General features: G+C 39.3%; 1 protein-coding gene across 1 annotated transcript in view; it reads left to right on the forward strand.

Moving 5' to 3' along the window:
* Positions 1-6,719: 6,719 nt before the first annotated feature.
* The window catches only part of pou2f2a (POU class 2 homeobox 2a), a 106,025-nt gene continuing 89,406 nt past the window's right edge, over positions 6,720-23,338 (forward strand). Inside the window, 3 exon segments of the mRNA XM_059350681.1 lie at positions 6,720-6,932; positions 9,057-9,300; positions 12,280-12,384. Of these exon segments, the coding sequence (XP_059206664.1) occupies positions 9,213-9,300; positions 12,280-12,384 (193 nt within the window). The 5' untranslated portion in view covers positions 6,720-6,932; positions 9,057-9,212.

Raw genomic sequence — 23,338 nt, forward strand, 5'->3', positions numbered from 1 at the left:
ATAATAAGACAATGAAACAGGAAGAAATCTATTGAATAAATGAACAGATTCCGAGAATTATCAATAATAATAATAATAATAATAATAATATTAAATATTACTCATCCTTAAATCTCAAGCATAAAGATTTAGTTTCAAATTCCTAAGAGTAAATTATGTATTTATTTTATATTAATTATTATATTTTGTTTGCCTGAAAGTAATCAAATGTAAATGAATTGTGTCAGTTTTTAGTTTATTTAGTTTCGGAAAAAGCATGATTATGATGATGAATTGCTTTGCTTTCCACAGCAGTGATATATATATATATATATATATATATATATATATATATATATATATATATATATATATATATACATTATTTGTATTTAGTCGTCTCCTTGCTTTTATCTTAATATACTCTTAATGTATTTTCAGAGCAGCTTCTCTACACTATCACTATCACACTCAGACATGTTGAGACCAGTTGACATGAAATGTAAGTTAACTCAGATTTCCAGAGGACGTTTCTGACATGTCACAGCAGGTAAAGTACATGTTAAACCATACAGTGAATGAAGGCTGAGTTCCAGTTAGCTGCTCCAGTTTCAGGGTCCTGGTGTCGTGCATGTCGGCTCGCTGTCGTGGCTCACTGTGGAACTGAACACAACTGTTCATGTTATTTGTAACACGTGTGATTTACCTTCTCCTGCAGGTCAGAGTGTCTGCTGTGAGCGAGGTCAGCAGTGGGCTGCCTCTGTGGTCTGCAGGATTTAAGCTGCTGCGTCCCAGGTTTGATTTCAGCTGCAGGGGTATTTGTTGTAGGGCTGTCCTCCACTGAAGACATTCTGACACAATGTTGTTGACAAAAAGTAGAGTTTCTCTGCAAAGAATCATGCAAAAGCACAACTTTAGATCTGGAATTAATCAAACAGCATGAAAAGGGCATTAAATATGACTAATCAACTAAAGAAATCTTATCTGTCAAGTAAGAAACAGGTAGCCTTAATTTGTTGCATGAAATTTCCTGTCACTGACTTTTTAATGAAGCCATACAATTCCTCAAAAACAACCAAGAACAAATATTCTTGTAATTTAAGACATAATTCCCCACAAATACTTGTAGAAAACTGTCTCTATATTACGATTCGACACACTAAATGTCTGCTCTTTATACAGAATATTTTTATTTTTATTACCTAAAATCACAAATATGTGTCTTTATAGAGGGGCTTTACAATCTGTACAAGACATGACAGCCTTTGTGCTCAGGATCTAATCAAAATATGTTATTCTGAAAAGCATAAATAATGTAATGGAAACACATTTCTTCTACCTGATGTCTGCCATTATGTTTCTTGAAATAATTAAAAGTTGAGTATAAGGATATGTTAATGCATTTAATAATTAACTACATGTCCATATTGAATCAATTCAGTGCTTTGAAGGCACAAGAATTGCATTGATAATAAATATTAGGGTAGAAAATATAACATTTGCCCAACTTATCTTCACCTCCAGTATAAACCACGCCCACCTTCTATACGGATACAGAGACGGGTCATTTAAATGGCTGAACAGATACAGATAATGACATTCATTGTTGATTATTTCAATGTAAAGATGTTAAAGTAAACTGCAGAAACTGGACAACTTCAGATGTGTTTTGCAGACATGAAAAATATCCTTTTGTCACTTTTGCTTACTTTAGAACATGTCCAGTTCATTTTTTTTTTTACGTACTCAGCTCAGTTTCCTCCTTTAACGATGGTAACAATGTCTCCTTTCTTCTTCCTCTTCTTCTTCTTTTTCTTTGACCTTAATATAACTTTTATTAGAGGGGAAAGAAATCACTTTCCCAGATGCTGGAGCACTGTCTGCCATGAGCTGAGCCTCATCACCTGCTGCTGCTGCTGCTGCTGTCCACACACACACACACACACACACACATGCCCCCCCTTCCTTCTTTTCTGGTTGCAGTCTCAACTCCGTTGTCATGGAAACAGCTAAGATGCCGAGTGCAGGAGAGGTAAGGTGTGTGTAAGAGAGAGAGAGAGAGAGAGAGAGAGAGAGAGAGAGAGTGAAGGTATAGAAAATCTTCTGAAGGACACGTATAGATTAAAGGTGAGTGTGTTTTATTGACCCTGTTCCTGAATACCAGCCCTCTCACACACACATGATTTGACACCATATATATATATAATGATTTTCTCTTTTTTTCACACACACAAACACAAATTTTCATCACTTTTTTTCACTCATTTTGTGCTACGGTCTTCTTCCCCTCTTTTCTCCTCACCCCCCTACCCCAGCCCGACCCCTTTCACAACTCAAAGCACCTTACATCACAATGAGAGCCTATATTTCTTACTATCGCTGACCCCCAGAGGGAATCAAGCGCCCTAAACGCCTGGCTGTGTTAATGCCACGCTCTCCCCATTGAGCCACACAGGACCCCTCTCCCTCACCTGCTTTCTCTCTATGTCTCCCGGCCTCTCTCCCTCTCTCTTTTCTTCCTGCCTCTAAAAAGCCAGATGGGCCGGAGCTCCTTTTATTCTTGAGGCCCGGTGCACGTGCCGAGGACACAGGGCCTCACAGCGTTTAATTCACAAGCTTTAAACGCCTCCTTCTTTTAACCCCCCGTGACCAACACCATCACCCATCACCCACCTCCCTCTCTCCCTCCCTCCCTCTCTCCTTCCTCACTCTCTTTCTGCTTTCTGTCCTTGCTGGCCCCTTCTATTCTACTCTGCTCTATTATCTCTTCTTCAGTTACACTCTACTCTCTGCTCTGCTTTGTTCTATTTCTGTCAAGTTTCTTGTATTCTGTCTTTTTCTTCTTCGGGTCATTTCTCTATTCTCCAATGGACTCTATGTTCTTATATTCTCTGCTAAATTCTGTTTTCCTCTGTATTTTTCTCTCCCTTTTCTCTACACAGAATGTGCTTTGCATGTCCAGTAAAAGCTGTTGTATGTGCACTTAACATTCTCCCATGTGGGACTCCTGTTTATTTTTTTGAGTTTTTATCCTCTAAATAAGTTCATTTTTTCTCATTATTAAATTAACTTTGAAGATTTGATAATCAAAAGCTGCAGAATAGCTGCAGAGTTTTGGTGTCAACTGATGTTTTCAAGAATTAACTTTATTTTTTATTTTTTTATTGTTTTTATTTGTCAGGGACAACACAAATAAATAAGTTGCAATATGATATGAATGTGTCAGATTCAGTAACATTTTCAATCTAAAATTGAAACTCAAATTTAATCTTTTATTCATTTATCAAATATAATACAAAACATTTGAGATTCAAGATTCATGCTGTTTTACTTTCACTTTTTTAAAATCAGTTATGAGGTGCTTTGTTACTAAAAGTTCAGAGAATCCAAATACTGCAAACATGCAGAAAAAGCTGAAAGTGCACACTCATGTTCCACCACTTTTCTTCATATTTCTATGCAAATCCATAATAACAAGGTGACGGTGATGTTTTCTGTGTGTTCCAGCAGGAGAAGATGAAGCTCTGAGGGATGCAGAAGTAGAAGCTGAGTGCTGGTTGATCTGCTGCCTGCAGGCTGGTTTGACCTCCTCCTCCTCCTCCTCACTCACTCACAGAGCCACTGAACCTGCAGCTCCACAGCTCACACACTGACCACAGCCAGTGACTGATGTGCTCCACAGCAGGCCTTTTAATTGGCTGAACTGGTGTGTAATAGGATTTCATTAGGCTAATTGATCAAATGGTGGAGAAGTGAACAACATGACAGCAGCCTGTGGATGTCAACACTGATTTTGTGGTTGATTTTCTTTAGTTTTTTAGGAAATCTTTAAATAAGTTTGACATATTTGCATGCAGAGGCTTTTTCATATCATGCATTTAGCAAAGACCATAATGGAAACTTCCTCTTTTTTTAAATGACGCTGCATTTATCATACATACAGATTCCTCTTCTTGTGTTTTTTATTTATTTATCACCATCTTATCAGTAGTTTTGCCCTACTTTTTCCCCAGTGTATCCAGGTGATCTGAAGGAAACCGGGATATTTAGTGCTGTCTGAGTCTAATTGTTATTGAATGTGCTCAGTATTTATTCGGGATTATTCGGGTTAACGTGGAAATAATGAGGTTGCCGATCTCGAGGCGGTGTTGGGGGGTCGCAGGGAAATCGATGAACACACTGAGTTAATTATGAGAAATCAATTAAAAGGAGGGAGTCGGTGCTTTGAGAGGAGAACACCGTGCCGACCACAGAGAGAAAGAGAGAGAGAGAGAGAGAGAGAGGGACGATGAGTGTGATGTCCTCTCACTTTCTCTTCCTTTGCACTTAAATAGGAAGTAACGATTTATGCTGCTTCATTTTTCTATACGAGGTCTCGTATCAGTTTGTTTTTATGATCCAGATTTTCTCTTTTTATCTCTTCAAAACACACACACACGCGCGCGCGCGCGCGCGCACACACACACACACGTGCTCACACTTTACAGCAGTTGGCACCAAACAAAAGCCTCCTTTTCTCCCTGTGCAGAGACAGGCAGAGACAGACAGAGACATCCGGGACATATGTTTGCTTTTCCTCCTAAAAACTCCGAGGCTGCAGGTAAATTAATGGAAGTCGTATCGTGGACACACACACACAAACACACACACACACACACACACACACACACAGGTCAATGGGATTTTCACCCTGATCTTGAGTCGGAGGGGATACACACACACACACACACACTCGGTGCACTCTCCTCTATAATACTCCTGATTCCTGATCAATAAATTGCATAACATATAATCAGGTCATTGCCACGCATCTGCACGTCTGCACGCACTTCTTAAGCCAGTGATGATTGTTTCAAATTATAAATTCTCTTTAAATTCAGCTTCAAATTATAGGCTATTTTAATGCAGCATAAATCAGCTCAATACGCTGTTTAGATTGTTGCAAATATGATGTTTAGTTGTTTTCTTAATGCTATTTACATCCTTGACTTTTGTTGTTTTTGTAGCTGCAACAAACTCTTTTGTTTTTACCCACGAGGATCACTTAAGCTATTTATGAATGAGAGTTAAAATAAAAATAAAGCTAACTTAAATAATTGTGGTGCACTTTTTTTTTTCTTCAATCGTAGCAGTTTTATTCACATTCTTGTGTTTTTAATGTAACCTGGTTGACGCGAAACCAGTTGGTAAATGAACTCAGCAGCAGGTGTTCTTTACTGTTTCATATCTAACATATGGATTAATGGAAATTGCATAATTAGAACATATTCATCAGCTCTTTTTAAGACTTCCCATAAGTTAAATAAAACTGATATTGGGCGGGTTTTTTATCTTTAAAACTTCTTTCTTTTGTTTTTAATTTATGATATTTTGCTTAAAATTATTTTAAATACGTAATTATTTTTCGTTTTGAATGTAAAAATGTCATCTACATTTGTCAAATTTTAACAAAATACAAGAAGCTTCACGCTTTTTCCATTAATTTAAATGTTTTGCTTATATGCAAATTAGCCACACTCGGTATAAAAGTGTCATTCTTGCTCTCATTTATTAGAATAAATACCAGATAGCAGTACTACACATAATATCTAATTCTTCTGCACATATTTGTATTTATTTTCGTGAAGTTTTGATTTATGCATCGCATGTAAATGGCCTGTTGTGGATGCGCCGGAACAACGTGATAGGGTTTTGAATTTTTGTCACTGGGAAATATTAAAAATAAGAGAGAAAAATGTTTTATTAAAAGCACCAAAGGGAAAGTAAACGAAATTTAAATGCATGAATAAATTATCAAAAAAATATAAAGAAATAAAAACATATCACCTTATGAAAGAGAATCAAGAACGCTTTTCATTCGCATTTTATTAGGCTATATTTAGTTTATTTATTTTTTGCATACGTGAAAATATATTTAAGATATATGCATTAAGCTTAACATGTATATTTTAATATAATTGTGTAAATAAAGTTAAAGAAAGAAAGACTGACCTCTGAAAAGGAAGAAAATAACTCCACATTGTGCCTGAAAACGGCATTTCAAATGTCCATTTGTCATCGATCGATTTTCCATCCAAACCCAAACAGTTTGACTTCCATTTGAATTAATGAATAATAACCACAATCTCATATCTACAAGCTCACATGCCCACTGATGCTTATAACTGTTTTCATAGCTTCCTTTAGCCGAATTATAAACGTTTTGCCTGTTTTTTGTGAAACGTATTATCGAAATAAATATTTAAACTTGACCTTTATGTTGTTAGGCTGATTCTTGAAATTATGGACCAAGAGAAAGCCACTTTTGGCCAACAAAATGTTCTTTGGAGAAAAGAGAACATTCAGCTAAGGTGAATTATTTATTAGCTTTTATATATATATGTTTGTTTTTTTTAAACTGCAAAACACTGCACCTAAGATATAAACACAACCCCCTTAAACATCTGCAGGTATAATTGGAAATATATATTATCAAGTAAACTGTTACGCATGAAACCTGGATAAAAAAATAAAATAAAAAGCATCATTATTTTCACCGAGGCCATTATGTGATTATTTGCTTTTATTACAGACTCTATTGCCTTTTTCATCAATTTACGGGGAGCGTCTGTCACTGCGGGCCCGCGAGCCAGACCCCGCCGCCTTGACCCCAGGGTCAAAGGTCAGCCGGCCACTTCGCCATTACCACAGCTCATCATCCCAGTGCAGACACCAGGCGCGTTTTTAATTACGGGTAAGTAGCCTGTAGGCCCAATAACAACTCCTTCTCTTCCTTCTATAGCACCGTGGAACATGATAGTTTTATGTGAAATGCTGTAAACAAACGGCAACACATTGTTTGGAATTCGGGTTGTTTGGGGGTTCTAGAACGTTCTAGAACACTGCGGTAGCTGTCCGTACCCGTTCTAGAACATTGTCAATGGTAACGGTAACCGCTCTAGAACGTATGAAAGGTAAGCTTTGTTCGTATTTATATTTAAATTAGCTTAAAAGTTTTCAATGCCAGGCTAGCATTAGGCTTCAGTTAGCCACATACTATTGTAAATGATGACCTCATTCACAGTTGACGTTACATCGTCTCCCTGTTAAAATAATAGCCTAACTCATTTTTTTCTAGTTTTGCATGAAACACAAAAAACTTCACCAAAAGTGTAACATATGACATTTATTGATAATTTCACTCAAAAAGGATGTAACAAAGGATGGCTATTGGCATAGTAATAACACTGTGTGTAAATTATGTAACTTAGATATGGTAACACTTTATTTTGAAGGTGTCTACATAAGAGTCACACAAGCCTGTCAGAAACATGACAAGACAAGTATCATGAGCATTAACGTTACTTCAAAGTGTCATTAATGTTCATGACACATCCCATGTCATGTTTATGACACGCTCATGTCACTCTTATGTAGACACCGTCAAAATAAAGTGTTACCATATCTTGCTTAAGTCACAAAGGCATGTTCAAAAAATTGCCTAAGTCACATTTTATTTTGACTTAGGCATAATAAATCTGCTTAAGTCACACACTTGAAATAGATCATTATCTTAAAGGGGTAAAATCACATGATCTGATCAACTGAGGATGTAGGCGATTTTACCATAGGTGGCCGGTGTCATGAGGAGATGATTTAAGCAAAAAAACAATTTTGACAAAAAATGACAGGCGATTATTTTAACAGTGTGACAATATTTCTCTACCAAGTCCTAAGGTCCTACAGTATCTTTTGGCTGTAGTAAATTAGCTTACAGAGCTGCTCAAACCTGTTTAAGTCAGAAATGTATTATTCAGTTGCACAAACATTAGCTCCTTACTACTAAGCCAAATAAGCTAACTTTTGCCATATAGTTAGCATGGTTCTCCAGGTCAGCTGTGTACCTGAATGTAAACACAAGAGCAAGGTAATTGACAAATATGTCCTGTTATCATGGTTTAACTCTTAATGTACTTCTGCTTTTACCTCAGAATATGAACATGTTTTTAATGCTAGCATTTTAACCTTTTAACATATCACATACTTACCGATGACCCACAAATTTTCTTTTTATTTATTTTTAATAGATGTTCCATTTTATGTTTTTATTTTGGCTGGGTTATTCAAAATGTTATTGTGTTTCTATGTTGCACATAAAAATGACAAAGGAAATCTGAATCTTCTCTGGTGCACTGACTTAAAAATGTAGGAAATGTTATTTTAGAACCTTGCTACAGTTTAAGCTTGCCTTTTGAATGAACAAGTTTATTGTCACTGTATTTTCACAATCATACAATTCTATTGTAATTGTCAGTGGATCTGATTAGGGGTTTTTTGATGGTTACATTTCTATAATTTTAGGTGAGGTAGGTTACAAGACATCCCCCAGTAAGTTAACCCTTCCTCAATAAAAATGTATAAATGAAGGAGTAAGAAAAGCAGATCATTATTGACCAGTCATTATGAAAGAATTGTGTAATCATCAAAAATACTGTGACAGTAAAGTTGTATAGCTAAGCTCAAACTGTAGGCTGTTAAATAATATTTCCTCCATTGCTCCGTGGAGAATAAGGATCAGGACTGTCCAGTGACTGATAAGAAAGAAAAGCCCCTCACATATGGAGCTACTCTTACCCCCTGTGGTTCACTGTCATCTCTGTGTTACTCGGTCGTATAAAAATGAATTAATTCCAAATTAACTGATAACATCTGTGAGTATATTTTTAATTTCTGCTTGACATTTTACCGTGTTGAAAATTACGCAATTGGCAGAAAAGAAACAATAACCCCGGGAGTTAAATAATAAATCTAAAATCTTTTCAATCAATGTAACCAACTCCCTTTTTTTTCTGACATCAAATTGCTTCCAGCTAACGTCTGATTTATGAACCTTGAAATGATTAACCACAATCATGATGCCCATTGCATATTGACTCACGTCGTTGCATGTATTGACATCTGTGTAAACCCTTACAATAGTCGACGTTTGACCAGCGTTCCTCAATAAATAGTGGAAATGAAGCTTGGGAGGTCAGGGAAACAGTAACTCCCCTTGGATTGATTTCCTATAATCTGGTCATTGCCTGTCTGATCCGCAGGATGCAGTGCCGGGAATTGTCAGCTCTTGTCCCGCCGGCTGTTGCCGTGGTGACCGGTGTGGAGATAATAGCAGTTAATGAGATATTAACCCCGAATAAGGAAGAAGACAGGAAGTGATGAGCGTTTGCAGGAAAGACTAAAGACAGGATTCGTCAATGGATGACCCCGGCCGGATCAATATTGTTCTGTTATTCGGCGTCGGTAACAAGCAGTCCCGACCCCGTCCCTCTGAGACCGAAGAGGTAAATCCAATTTCTCCTTGCAGACACACACATGCATTTACAGATATTAAAACACACACACTTTCACCAAAACACACACAAAATATAGAGATGGTGCACATATGTAAACATGCACTACTCGCACGTAAAAACAGACACACATGGCTGGACGGCTGGCTCATTGTCCAGCTGGTTAGGATGCAAGCAGGCGATCATGCCCTCAAGGTCAAAGGTCAACTTCATCCCAGACGCCTGACCTCATCCACCAAAGGTTGACCCCACTGATCCAGGAGTGTGTGTGCTTGTGTGTTTGTGTGTGAGATGGTGGAGAGAGAGAGAGGGAGGCAGAAATTTGGTGGACACATGAAATATAGTGTCAATTGTTTCATAAAGAAATTGGTGTGTGTGTGTGAGAGAGAGAGAGAGAGAGAGAGAGAGAGACAGGGCAAAAGCAAAGGGTAGATAGAGGATGGCTGGTGGGAGGATTTTAAGATATTGATGATTTTAAGACAGGAAGACTGTTATTTTAGTGTGTTTATTAATGTTTTTATACCAGATGTGGTCATATCGTTTAGATAAGAGGCGAGCAGCGAAACAAAAAGTCAATTAAATGAGAAAAATTTGAGACAAAACTGAAAACAAGTTGAAGCAAACTGGCCAAAATGAGAACAATGACAGATTGGTGGATAGATTCGGTCGCAGGTTTTCTTCTTCCTCAGTGATTGGCCTCCTGTTTCTTCTGAGTATCACTTTGCCATCATTTCTTCCTTCTCTGTTACTTCTTCTTCTCTTTTCGTCTCCTCCGCTGTCCCTCCTTCCCTTCATCTCTTCTCGGATTTTCTGGCAAATTATCACCTGACCTTGACTCATGACCCTCTGTAACACCCCAAACACACACATGCACACAGACACACAGAGACATACACATTCAGGCACACAACACACACACACACACACACACACATGCACACTAGGCTTGTAGACTCCCCTGTGTACAGCAGCCATCCACACACACACACTATTTTAGCTATCTGCAGTAAGTTGCATGTATCAGATATTTGACTTATGTACGGTCACACTGATAAGAGAGATTCCCAGACCGTATTGAAATCTATATTTTGGAGGCAATTTTAAAATTTGTTTAAATGTATTTTTATTTATCGATGCACTAATAGCTCTTACTGCACTATTCCTTGATTGTTTGCTTTTTTTTTCTTCCTGTAAGTCGCTTTGGATAAAAGCGTCTGCTCAATGACTAAATGTAAATGTAAATGTAAATTTATTTGACACAGTTAAAAAATGTACAATCATTGTGAAAAATATGTTTTGTTTTACATATTGGTAAACTTAAATATGATGAAATACAGCATGTTTAAATGCACGCCATAACTTAAATACTGTGCATAGAGCTTTGAAATAGTTAGATGATGAATAAAAAAATAGGTTTGCATGATTTGCAGGTATCTAGTCTAGAGAGACCTGTTGTCTTAAAAAAAAAATTGAAGAAAAAAATATGGATTTGTTGTAGAATTTTGTATTTTAATGAATGTGGTTTGAGTGTGATTGACTTTATTTTACTGAAAGAGAATTGATTCGCAGGATGAGCAGATTGGGCACAACATATGTTGAAAAAAAAAAGTTAATTGTGTAAATTTAGTAAGTAAGTCTTATTTTAGGATGGATACGCTGCTTAAGATGTTGTTGGGACAGCTGCAGTAATGAGTAATAATAAAACTACTTTACTATTAATATAGTTCATTTTTAGAATACATATAAATATGGCAACAGTTATTTTGGTTATATTTACCCAATCTATATTTACATAATCGATTCCATGAGTCACGCTTTTGCACATTTAACCAAACTTTGTCCAAAATCACTTGCTATCTACTATATATTGCACTATATTTACTGTCTGCCATTTTATTTGAGTGTCTTCATTCTCAGTGTTAAGTTTATGTATTATATAACTCCCTCAGAAATTCTCACAGTGAAATGAAAGAAGTCGTCTCCACGGGATGGACTCTGCACTTGTCTGAAATCTCAACCTATGTTTCGTGCCCACAGGGCGTTTTTGAAAGCAAAGGGTCACGTCTCTTCTCAGCAATTGATAGGCGTGTCACTAGTGGGTGTAGATAATGATTGACAGGTGCTTTCCTTCTCTGAAACACAATGGAACATTTTTTCAGCTTTATTTTAAGCATCGGAGGGCTAATTATCAATTTCTCTTCCATGACAACTGACCAACAAAGAAAACATTCGGGCACCTGATGGGACAAAGGCTTTAAAGGGATTTTGAACCGGACCAACATGGCAGCTTATTTGAAAACTTTGTCTCTTATAGTACAAAATTAGCTCACTGCAATGTGTTTCTGAAAATAGATTTGAGGCCAGAAATATGCTGAAACTTGCTTTATTTTAGATTGACAACAGTTAGTTTGAAGGTTTTTCGGGAGGCTCCAGAGGATGCGAGTCTTGCTGGATGCCTCTGATTTGCATAAAGTAAACCTCAACTTTATGCAGATGTGACGCTCCATCTCCCAAGATGCACCGCAGCGCTACCAGAATGCATTGCCTGGCTGCTTATATACTGAATAAAATATAATGAATGGGCAGTGAAGAAATAAGGGATCCTGTGGACATGTACTGTTACTGCTCATTATAGAGTTAACTGCTATGTAGTGAATAAGTGAACAAGTGAGTGTTTCACATATTGAAAATTCATAAAAGATTTGTCAGAATTACCATGATGTGTTAAGTTGTCTCTGTAATGACTTTTACTTTTTCCAATTCATTTATTTATTTATTCAGCCTCTTGAACCTTGATTTGACCAAATCAAAATGCTTTCTGTTTTCCTCTTCTCCTTCCTCGAACGAAAACCCTCAGCACTCTGAGTCCCCCGAAGTCACCGCTCATGTTTTATGGGAACTAAAAGGATTTAAGTTCAAGGTTTTTACTCATTTTAACAATTTTCCCGATGTGCTTCTTGTGTCCGCAACAAATAAACCACAATCAAAGGATGGCGCCAGCAAGCGGCCTCACTCCCTTGTCTCCCTCCGAGTCCTTGCACACCAATCTCATCATCCCAGTGGTTCAAAGATGAAGGTGAGTGGGTGGGAGGAGGAGGAGGAAGGCAGAGGAGGGGATGTAGGATGAAAGCAGGGTGGAAATACGCCTGGCCGAGCACTTGTGTTCCCCTCCCTCCCCTTCACCCCGTCCTCGCCTCCCCAAAAAAACATTCTTTTCCTTCTTCCAGCTCTCCTTCACCCCCTAATCCCTCGCTACTCCACTGCATATGTTTCCTAATCCGGAGTGTGTGGGAGGCCCATGAACCCCCCCCCTCCCTCCTCCTCCCACTCCTCCTCACTCACCTCCTTCCTCGCCTTTCTCTTGGTGGCTGTAATTCTGTAACCTGCCTCCATTCCTCTTTCTTTTAGCCCCGGACTCCAACTCTTATCGTTAGACCGCAGTGTGAACGAGCCTGCGCCTTCTCTTCTTCCCCTCCACTGATTTCTGAAGCCTTTCCGCCTCTTTTCTTTTTTTTTTTTTTTGTACATTTCTTACATTTTTCTCCTCACTTCTCTCATGGTATTGTTAACTGTTTTCCCAATTTTCTTGGGAATTACACTTTGATGTGCTTAAACAAGAAAAAATGACGGTGGCCGACAAGGGTCAAACGGACGGCAACGGCCCAATACGTCTCAGTTTGAGAAAACAGCTTCAAGTACAGAAACGATGCAAAATCACAAACTCAAACACAAGTCTAAACGAGGTACAAAACGAGGAACGTGGTGCAAATTAAAAAACGTGCTGCAAAAAACAAAGACAAATGCATCATCATCATCAAACGCGCTGCAAATGGAGAAACGATCTGCAAACCGAGAAACGATCTGTATGGGAGACTGTGATAAGAGGGCTTTTTAATGTATTATTAAAACGGGTGTTTTATGTCAAGCAGGCTAATCTACATGCAAACATATATAAACACATATATACATATATATAAAATCAAGTAAAAGTCACATTACCGTTCCCGCTGTATCTTCACACACTGTTGGGATTCAGTCAGCTGTTCTGTCTCTCTCCATCCCGTGTGTCTCTCTATTGAGCTGTTACGCTGAGGGCGCCCCCTGCAGGTTTGGAGCATGCAGCGTTTTTCGTTTGCAGATCGTTTCTCGGTTTGCAGATCGTTTCTCCATTTGCAGCGCGTTTGAGTTTGTGATTTTGCATCGTTTCTGTACTTGAAGCTGTTTTCTCAAACTGAGACGTATTGGGCCGTTGCCGTCCGTTTGACCCTTGTCGGCCACCGTAAAAAATGCATTGTATGGATTCAGCCAGGCCTGTTTTTTTGTTTCTTTTACATTACTCTAAAACTAAAACCACTCGATCAAACACTTCATGAACAAAACCCTAATATAATAAATCTAATTCAGTGCTTTTCAAAGCCTTTTTCTTAAGCTTTGTATACAGTGAAGACCCCATTGCCTCCCACCCACATTCAATTACAAAAAAGGGGGGAAAGAAGCCTTCTTCTTCTAAAATATCTTTTTTAATTCTTCATTATACTAACCACTGCACAGTGAACCTTAATCTGCAGGAAGATTGTGTAAAACTTGCAAGTTCTGAGCAGATTTTTTTCTGTGGATATTCCAATGTATTGAATGATTTATCCTCATATTTTTAGGAACACAATTCAAAATGTCGTTATTATGATTTTGTTCTAATTTCATTCATACACATGTTTTAATAGTCCAAGCAGCCTGCCCTTTGCCCAAAAAAGCGGACCCAAAACTTTCTGGTGAAAAGATGGCGAATACACAAATCTGTTCAGGGCTGTCACTTCATGAATGAATAAAAATTTTATTTTTTTTGCAGGATATCAAACTAGTGTACTCTCTTCTCTTTTCTCAACACTTGATTAGTTTCCACTGGTTTCTCTGCTGCTCATTCATCCTCTTTTTTCCCTCTCGCTAGCTGTCTTATTTTCTCTCAGGTGATTTCGTTCTCTCTCCTCTCCCCTCATTTCAGCTGCTCTTGTAACACACACACACACACACACACACACACACACACACACACACACTGAGCAGAGGCTTTTTGTCCTGCTTCTTCTCTTGCTTTACCCCATTACTGAATAGTATTCCTGGAGCCTTTTGTGGAGCCTTGTATAGGCACATGCCAAGTCAAGTTATTTCAGAGCGGTTTCAATGGAATTACCCCCCAAAATAATCTCCTTTTGCTCCCCCCCTCCCTAAAAAAAAGTAGAAAAGGACAGAAGAATAGAAGAGAATAATGTAAAACGAACCAGCACCCTTGACACAGAATAAGCCTGTAGTTCCACACTAGAGGAACATGAGAATATCAAAAGATCAGAGAGTCTACATATTAAAGAAGCACCAAGGAATCTGGATATGAATTGTGGATAAAAAGCGGGGATGTAGCACAGAGTAAAGCCACCTAAACTCAGCTTATCCTGCTTATTATGTGGAGATAACTCACCTTTTTTCAGCTGACAAAAAGTTCCAGGAATAATATATATGGTGTTGGCTAGAAAAAGTCTTAAAAAGGAACAACACACCGTAACATTTTATGTGCTTTTCCTGCATATTAGTTGTTGTTTACTCTAAAGCTTAAACAAATGCATTGAAGCACTAATGAATTATTTAGTATGCAGGAAACAAGGCTTAGTCATTGTCAACACTCGGAGCAAAGCAGAGATATTGAGACATACAAGCCTAAAACAGAGGAATACATTTAAATGTCTGCGTCACAAACATCCAAAGAGCTTAGTGTTGTGAAGGTCAAGGGTCAGAGCACACAATACATGTTATAAATCTGAGTGACGGCTGCTCATTTCAAATGATCCTCTAATGAACTGACCACTGAATAAGGTATCAATGCATATTCTTTGTATTCTGAATGAAGCTCAGGTGCGTTTTAAGTATCTTTATTTCAGGATAACAAATGTGCTTTTTTCCATAATTACAAAAACTGCGAGTTGTGTCTTTGTCACTAACGTTCAACAGTGTTTTGTTGCTGAACTGAGCTGAACTGTATTTCCCACGCTGTCCTGTTAAATGAGTACCTATTGATTATTCATTCAGTTACTGAGATGTAAGGACTCTTTTTTTTTAATGAGGGAAGACACTTTTTCACCATTAATAACATGTAGAAGTGATGCAGATTTTTTTATACTATATCCAAATTAAAATATACAAAACATATCATGTTTTCATCAGTTAATTTAATTTTCATTTTCATTTTTTTGATAGATTTTACTTTGATTTATTCCAAATATTTTTTTATTATAGCTGACTTCTGTTTTTTGTGTGCAATGAAGCAATATAAATCAGTTTCCTTTTCACCTGCCCAATAATACTTTATTAGTATTATTACTTATTTAGTATTTAAAAGCAGTATAAAATAATTTCATAAATTGTTTATAAAGCACTATAATGTAGTTGTATTCAGATGTAAGGATATTAAGTGTTTATTAATCTAACATATTTCTTTAACAATTATAAATTATCTTATGAAGACATATTTTCTATAATTGATAAATGTTCTGTATTGTCATTCTTATCAACCTATAAACATCAGCCTCCATTGAAGTTATAGCTACAACAATACATAAATAAACACTTGTTTTCTTACAACCAGGGTCTTAAATTAACTTTTTGGTCTATCTGCCAATGGTAGTAAAATGAAAAAAATCCCAAATATTTTTCAACTGGCCGTAAAACTGCAGCAGATAAAACCGAACACAAACAAAGGAGCAGGTCCTATTCATCAAGTACCTGCAGCAAACGTTGCAGCTCATAGTTTTGTCCTTGCTGTCATAAAACATGCCATTCTCCCTTCACTCCCTTATCTGTGAAGCATTTCTTCTCTTTAAATTTTCTTTTTATTGTGCTTCTACTGTGCTCTTCATTTTTTCCTTTTAGATTAATCTACTCCAGCATTTTGCTGCTACATACCTGCAGAGCCTCTTTACAGTTAGAGCTGATTTCTCCTCGGTGGTCCCAGTAGTACAGGTTGTGATCTAGATAATGTAGCTAGCTAGACACTGGACAGTGAGAGTCAGTCAGTGTGCAGAGTCTATGAAAAACAAAATGTGGGCGATCAAGAAGAAGAAGATTACTTTATTAATCCCACAATGGGGAAATTCAACCTCTGCATTTAACCCATCCTTTTTTACACACAAGTGAACACACCATGCAAGGAGCAGTGGGCAGCACATTACTGCGCCCGGGGAGCTGTGCAGGGGGGTTAGGTGCCTTGCTCAAGGGCACTTCAGTCCTAGACCTGTCAGTACCGGGATTCGAACCAGCTGCCCAACTTGTGTGTTGTAGTCATTAGTCATGGTAGCATTTTGTCCGTGGCTGTGCATATGAATGATGAAGTAAACATCAGGATTGTGAAGGCCAGTGCAGCTTTTTGAAGTCTATGTAACTGCAACATGCCAAGAAGTTGAGCCAATCCACTTGAGCTGTTTGAGGAAACTGCTGGAAATCCAACGGCAGGACAGAATTCCAGTCTGAGAGATTCTCTCAGACTAGAATAACATTCCCGGTATCCCCACCCCACTTCTGAAGGCACAGCTCAGATAGACCAAAATGCCCTGCACAGGAAAACAAGTCTTTGGCAATCTTAATAAAGGTAAATCAGTTCAAAGTGGCCTGGAGAAACAGATACATGGATACTTTGATAGCTTCCCTGATGAGCTTTGGATTTGACCTGGAAATCTGGGAAGTCCTAGTTCAGGACCGACCAGCCTGGAGAAGAAAAGCCCAGGAAAGTGCAGTCCTCTGTGAGGAGTAGCGCTTATGCTATGTTGAAGAGGAAGCAGCACCAAATCTGCACCTCTGAGCTCTACATCCTCCCTGACCTGTCCAGTTTGACAGTGTGTCCAGTTCAGGCACGGATCAGTTTGTTCAGCAAAAACCCAACAACATGAGGCGTGCTGTAGTCATCATCAACTCTGATAGACAAACTAGCCATTTTTTTCTGCTACTCTCCAATGGCTTACTGGTGGGTCCATTTTTACCCCGCTTACCACTACATTATAGTGGGTTATAAACCATTTATTATATGTTCTGTTTATACATGACACTAAAATGGGTGGCATGGGGTGAGAACATATTGTACGTGTCTATGCTTCCAACCATATATGTTTGTGTGTGAGTACGCATACTATCCAGATCTCTACATGAGTGTGAATTAATCTGCTGTATATCCACTGGAAAGTAAAAGTGTGCTTGAAAGTGTGTATCAACAGCTTCAGGCATTTACATACGTGTTTCTATGTGCGTGTGTGTTCATCAATACATATATATATATATATATCCATGTGTGTGAGTGTGTGTCAGTGCCAAGTGTCACATCGATAGGTTAATAGCTGTGGTGTCAGATTCAGTAACTCTCTGATTAGTTGACAGTTCACTAATCCACACACCATCCTGAGTTATTGGCCTGGCCCATTGATTTCCAGCCTGCCAGCCAAGCCAGGAGGAACTCAGGGGTCGTAAGAGAGCCTGCCGCTATTGATTGGCCCCAGATCAACCTCACCACCACCTCCCCATAACACACACACATACACATCAACCCGACTGCAGTCCTACGGCATGCGCCTCGCCATACCTTCAGATAGTTTCTTTCTACATTTCTATGGCTCTCCTCTTGCTGCCTATCCGCCTCCTGTCTCTCTCCTAGTGTGCCATTGGGTATATTTGTGTTATGCAGTGGTGTCATCTCCATCAGTCAATTCTTTTCAGAGTGAAATATTTTTATTGACAGATTTTATGAGCTGTAGGAGGTTTCTAACAAAACTGCTTCTCTCCCTCTCTACCGGCTCTGCCCCACTGCCAATACTTTCATATCCTTTCATCTCCATCCGCACATTAAAGTGATTCTCCTCCCAAAATCTTCAGCATCTGAAACCTTCACCTTCTGTTGACTTGAAAGGTGGCTGTAAAACATTTGTAGTTTTCATTCTGCACAGAGGAAAGCAGCTTTGGTCAGTTTAAATCGTCAATTACATGTTGTTATGTGTCAGGAAAAGAAATAATCTTGTCATGATTAGAATTTAATATAAGTAGGTGAAAACTATAAACGGCAACCTTTCAAGCCTTTTTTTAATTGTCAAAAGAGAGACACTTTGTTCTTTTTTAGTAATAGGTGACTGACATATGACCCTCTGAATATGAGAGGCTTATTGTGTTGGTGATTTGGTGATGCACGTAGGAGTTGTGTTGTTGGGGACTAGAGCTCCTTGCAAGGCCTCCCTATGAGCTAAATTTGTTTCAGATCTCTAAGAGCCACTCAAAGATTGCCATCTCCAGATAAGCGGCACCTTTTCCAGATCAGCAAACCCAGAACCACTCTGAAATCAGGCCTTGGAAGGACATTGCAGGCAAGCATTTGATATTCGTACCTAAATGGTCTGGTCAAGCTCAGTATGGGGCTGCCACCAAATAGACCCAGCACCCACAAAACCAGGTTTAAAAGTCTCGTGCGTAACCAGTCAGATGAAGGTGAAGGCCTTGTTGGATTGATCTGTTGTGTGCAAATCTGGATTTTTTTTGCCCAACTGCAGGAGGTGGGAAGCTCCAAATTGGGGGGACTCAATTCTATGCACAGCACCTGCCCTTGAACCAAACTCCTGGTTAGGGGCTCGCTTTTTGTCCTCAGAGAGGCACCAAGTGAGTGTGGGAATATATAATGAAACTCTGTCTGCTTGCTTGGAGCTGCATCCAGAAGATTGTCAGTTACTATTGTTGAGGTTATCCCAGAGAATTCTTGATTCAGAATGGACGGGCGGTTTGGTGCTGCATCAGCAGTTATGCACGCGTTGTACCGGACCATTGTCGTGAAGAGGGAGCTAAGCCTGAAGGCAAACCTCTCCGTTCACCAGCCCATGTAGGTTCCAATGCTGACCAATGATCAAGAGCTTTAGGGAGTGACAAAAATAATGACTGCAGAAACAAGCAGCTGAAATTAGTTTCCACTACATGGTGGCTGGGCTCAACCTTAGGGAAAAGGGTGAGAAGTTCAGACATCCAGAGGGAGCTCCAAGGAGAGCCGCCGCTCCTTTGAGCCAAAAGGGGGCAGTTGAGGTGGTTGATCAGGAGGTTCTCTGGGCAGGTTCAAATGGTAGGAGGTCCCGGGGTAGATTCAGAACATGCTGGAGTGATTATATATCTTTTGTGGCCTGGAAATGCCTCAGGGTACCCCAGGAAGAGCAGGAAATGTTCCTGTGGAGAGGGACATGTGGAATACCTTGTTTAGCCTCCTACCTCTGTGACCCGGCCCCAGATTAGCAGAGGAAGGTGGAAGGATGGATTTTTCAATCAGAGTAATGTCAGAATTAGCAGCAGCGCAGCCAAAGAGTGGAGGGTAATTTACTTCTGCTGCTCTAAACGGTGCATGCCGTCCAGCATCCACTGCCACAAAACAGTGGACTGACCACTTCTTGTCCTTCTTGTGTCTTGGTCATGAGTGAGGGTGAAATGGAGATTTGCACTACTATGTGGTCTAGAGAAGCCCCAGGATCCCCCTGGAAAAACTGGATGTGATGGTGGAGAGGATATCTAGATCTTGACCTGCTGACACCACAGATTAGCAGCGAAAAAATGTACTTTGATGATTATTGACAGTGATTTTCTTTGTGATTGCAAAGGTGCAAGGTGTATGTTTCTATCAATTTATCGACCCTCATGAGCGAGATTAAAACATACTCATTCCAGTTTATCATTGAAGTCCCCTAGCAAAAACCAATTTGGCATTTTCGTATGCTTTAATAACCCCAATGACTTACTCCATAATATGCATACTGTTGTCATAATTTGTTATTTTAATCATATCTTTAAATTTATCTGACCTTATTTGTCTTCTTCTGAATTTCATTCTTTCTTCCCTAATCATTGTGTTCTTTTTTTTGCAGGTTATAGTGAGTGACCTGGTCTTCAATGTGAGATGGAATATGGAGCAACGTAATCTGCTGAGCTGGATTCAAACCAGCAACTCTGCAGGCTGTATACAAGGTAAATTAATTAAGTTCTTTGGCTCCATGAGCACATCCAGACGCTGCAGTTATCTTCCTCTCGACATTCCCAACATCCTTCGCATTTCTTTAGCCTTTTCCTTCCTCCCTCCGCTCCCTCCATCTCTCCTCGGCCTCTGTGTAAGCATCAGGGTGGGGCGGCGGCGGTGGTGGTGGGGGGTTGTTAAACATTTTTCTTCCTTCTTAATTGTTTTGACTTGTGCCATTGGCATCCCGATTAGGCCCCATTGATTTCCCACTGCTAAGTGCATTGATTTCTACATTTCTCATTGATCCCCGCTTCTAAATCTACCCACACACACACACTGTGTGTCTGTCTCTCTTTCTCTCCATGAACACCATGCAGGCCGAGCATGAACACGTGTGTTTGTGCTTGTGTGTGTATGAGAGAGAGAGAGAGTGAGTGAGTGAAAGACGGAGAGAGAGGGAAGCAGATGAAGAGTAAACATGGAGGAAAAGATGCAGAGAAAAGATATTTGAGACTTTGGTCGATGATGTTTATGTAGTACAAGAAAAGGGATTATAAGGTTTGTGTGAATAAAATTCACGTCTCACAGGAGATATGTCGTGCACATCTGTGTGTGTGTGTGCATGTGTGTGTGTGTGTGTGTGTGTGTGTGTGTGTGTAAGAGACAGAAAAGGTCTTTGGAGGATTTTATCGTCCATAATTTAAGTGATCTTTTCAAATTGAGACATCTCCCTTTGCCTCACACACCCACATCTTACTTAGCAATAAAATAACCGATAAAATCTGGTATAAAAAGTATTATATGTTGGGGTCAGACAGGTCTTTCTGCCTATTTTTTAAAGAATTCTGGATGAAGTTAAAATCTGTTTTGATGCTTTAAAATGTTGAATATGATCACTGATGCTCTATGGCGTGCTATTTCAGCGATAAAAAGACGACATTTAAACACCTTTTACTTCTTATATTTGTAGCTTTTTTTGCAGGTATGTCTTACTATCATTCTTCTTCTCTCTCTCACACTCACACATATACACACTCTTTCCTCTTGATCGTATTCCATGGTGTCCAGGGGAGCCGGGTCTGATCCTCTCAGTGTTTAAGGCTCTCATCTCCCCCCATGTCTGCAATGGACACACACATGAACACACGTAGACACATGCACACACACACACACACACACACACACACACACACAGACACACGCACACACACTCCAGGCTGCATGGGTCTGGAAAGCTCCATCCATGTCATTGGCATTACCCCGAGCCTTGATGCTGCGTTTGTGCTAAGCTAAGCTGTTTGGGCCTCTCTGACCAGGGGAACCAGAGGCTGAGTGTGTGTGTGTGTGTGTGTGTGTGTTTGTACTTTTCGTGCATCCATGCATGTTATGATATGTTTGCATGTACGTGAATATCTTGCATGAGTGTGTCCGTTCGGTGTTTCCGTGCTTTCTTGCATGTTACGGTGCGTTTGCATGTGTGTGCTGCTAAGCGTGTACTTAAATTTGTGTCTGTGCTTGCACCACCATGCATCTGTGTGTGTGTGTGTGTGTGTGTGTGTGTGTGGAATACAGGCTTGTGTGTGTGAACCTGATAGCAAAAAAAGGCGATATTGCAGCCCCCCACCCCCCCACCCCCCTCCTTAACTCCAGTCCTGCGTTTTACATCCTAAATCCATTACAACCAATCCAGGATGAAATAGGATGCAGAACATGTGTGAAATACGAAAACCGGGAAATTCACAGAAGGGAAAAACATCTTCAAAGTCTAAATAAAATTATGCGTGAAATAAAAGAGAATATACATGAAAAAAAATCCCCAGCCTATGAAGATAAGAACACAGGAAAACATCCAGTGAGAGAAAATGCGTATTCACAAACCAATTTTCATGCTAACTGTGATTTCCAGCGAGCTTGCGGCGAGCTCATGAGCTGTAAGCAAGAGCATTGATCTGCCTCGATGATCGCATCAAGGTGGCGTATCGACAGCATCGTGTTTTACTCTTTTCTGTGTTTGTCCTCAAGAGGAATAATGGATATGTAGGAGAGGTATTGGCAGTGCCCGGACCGGCCTATTGACAATCTGTCAGCATTGATTACTTAGTCAGGCTGCGAGAGGAAAAGGGGAGAGAGAGAAAGAGGGACAGAAAGAGAGAGATGCTGAAAATAGATAAAATGTCAGATGCTAAAAATAATGTGTGTGTGTTTATTAGGGTCAGTGTCTCATGAATGATTCCCTCTGTGTATATGTGTGTGCAAGTGTGTGCAAGTGTGTCTAAATGTGTGTTTAGGTTAATCCATGTAACACCAAAGTAATAACTCTTTTCTTCAGCGTGTGTGTGAATATTTTAGTGTTTATTAAGCTCCGTATTACAGCGAGGTAATGATTCTTCGCTGTGTGGCGCTATCTCTAGGTGTGTGTGTGTGTGTGTGTGTGTGTGTGTGTGTGTGTGTGTGGTTACAGCGGTAGCGGAGGGGAAGGCGGTGATATAATTGTAAGCTGGTATTGATTGGCCCCTCTTGTTATTGATGAGGGAGAATTTAATTCAACCAACTCGTTTGTCAACATGACACTGCCATTTAACAATGAACTCTCTCTCTTTCTCTCACACACACAAACACACACACACACAGACACACAGACACACAGCAGACAGATAGAGAGCAATAAGATCTAATTCTGCAATAGACTTCCTGTGCCGAAAGGGATGCCTTCACTTTGTCAGATTTGGGTTTTCCAGAGATGTGTTTGTATTTTTCCAGCAAAAATAATAAAGCCTGGTGCAGAACACAATGTGACATTACTAATATTTGTTATACTACAATAGATTACTTTTATTTGTACCATTAGGTAGATTTAATTTCCACTCAGACAAGGCATCTTTTGTTGTTGTATATATTGTTGTAAATCTGCGGTACACGATATTATTGTCATTTTATGCCTCTGATATAATGATAATATAATAGCAAAATACTGCAGGTACACCCTTTTAAAGAGCAGTGAACTGTTAATTGTCTTTCTGCACCTTGC

This window comes from Centropristis striata, chromosome 14 (genome assembly GCF_030273125.1).
Source record: "Centropristis striata isolate RG_2023a ecotype Rhode Island chromosome 14, C.striata_1.0, whole genome shotgun sequence".
In the NCBI taxonomy this organism is placed as follows: Eukaryota; Metazoa; Chordata; class Actinopteri; order Perciformes; family Serranidae; genus Centropristis; species Centropristis striata.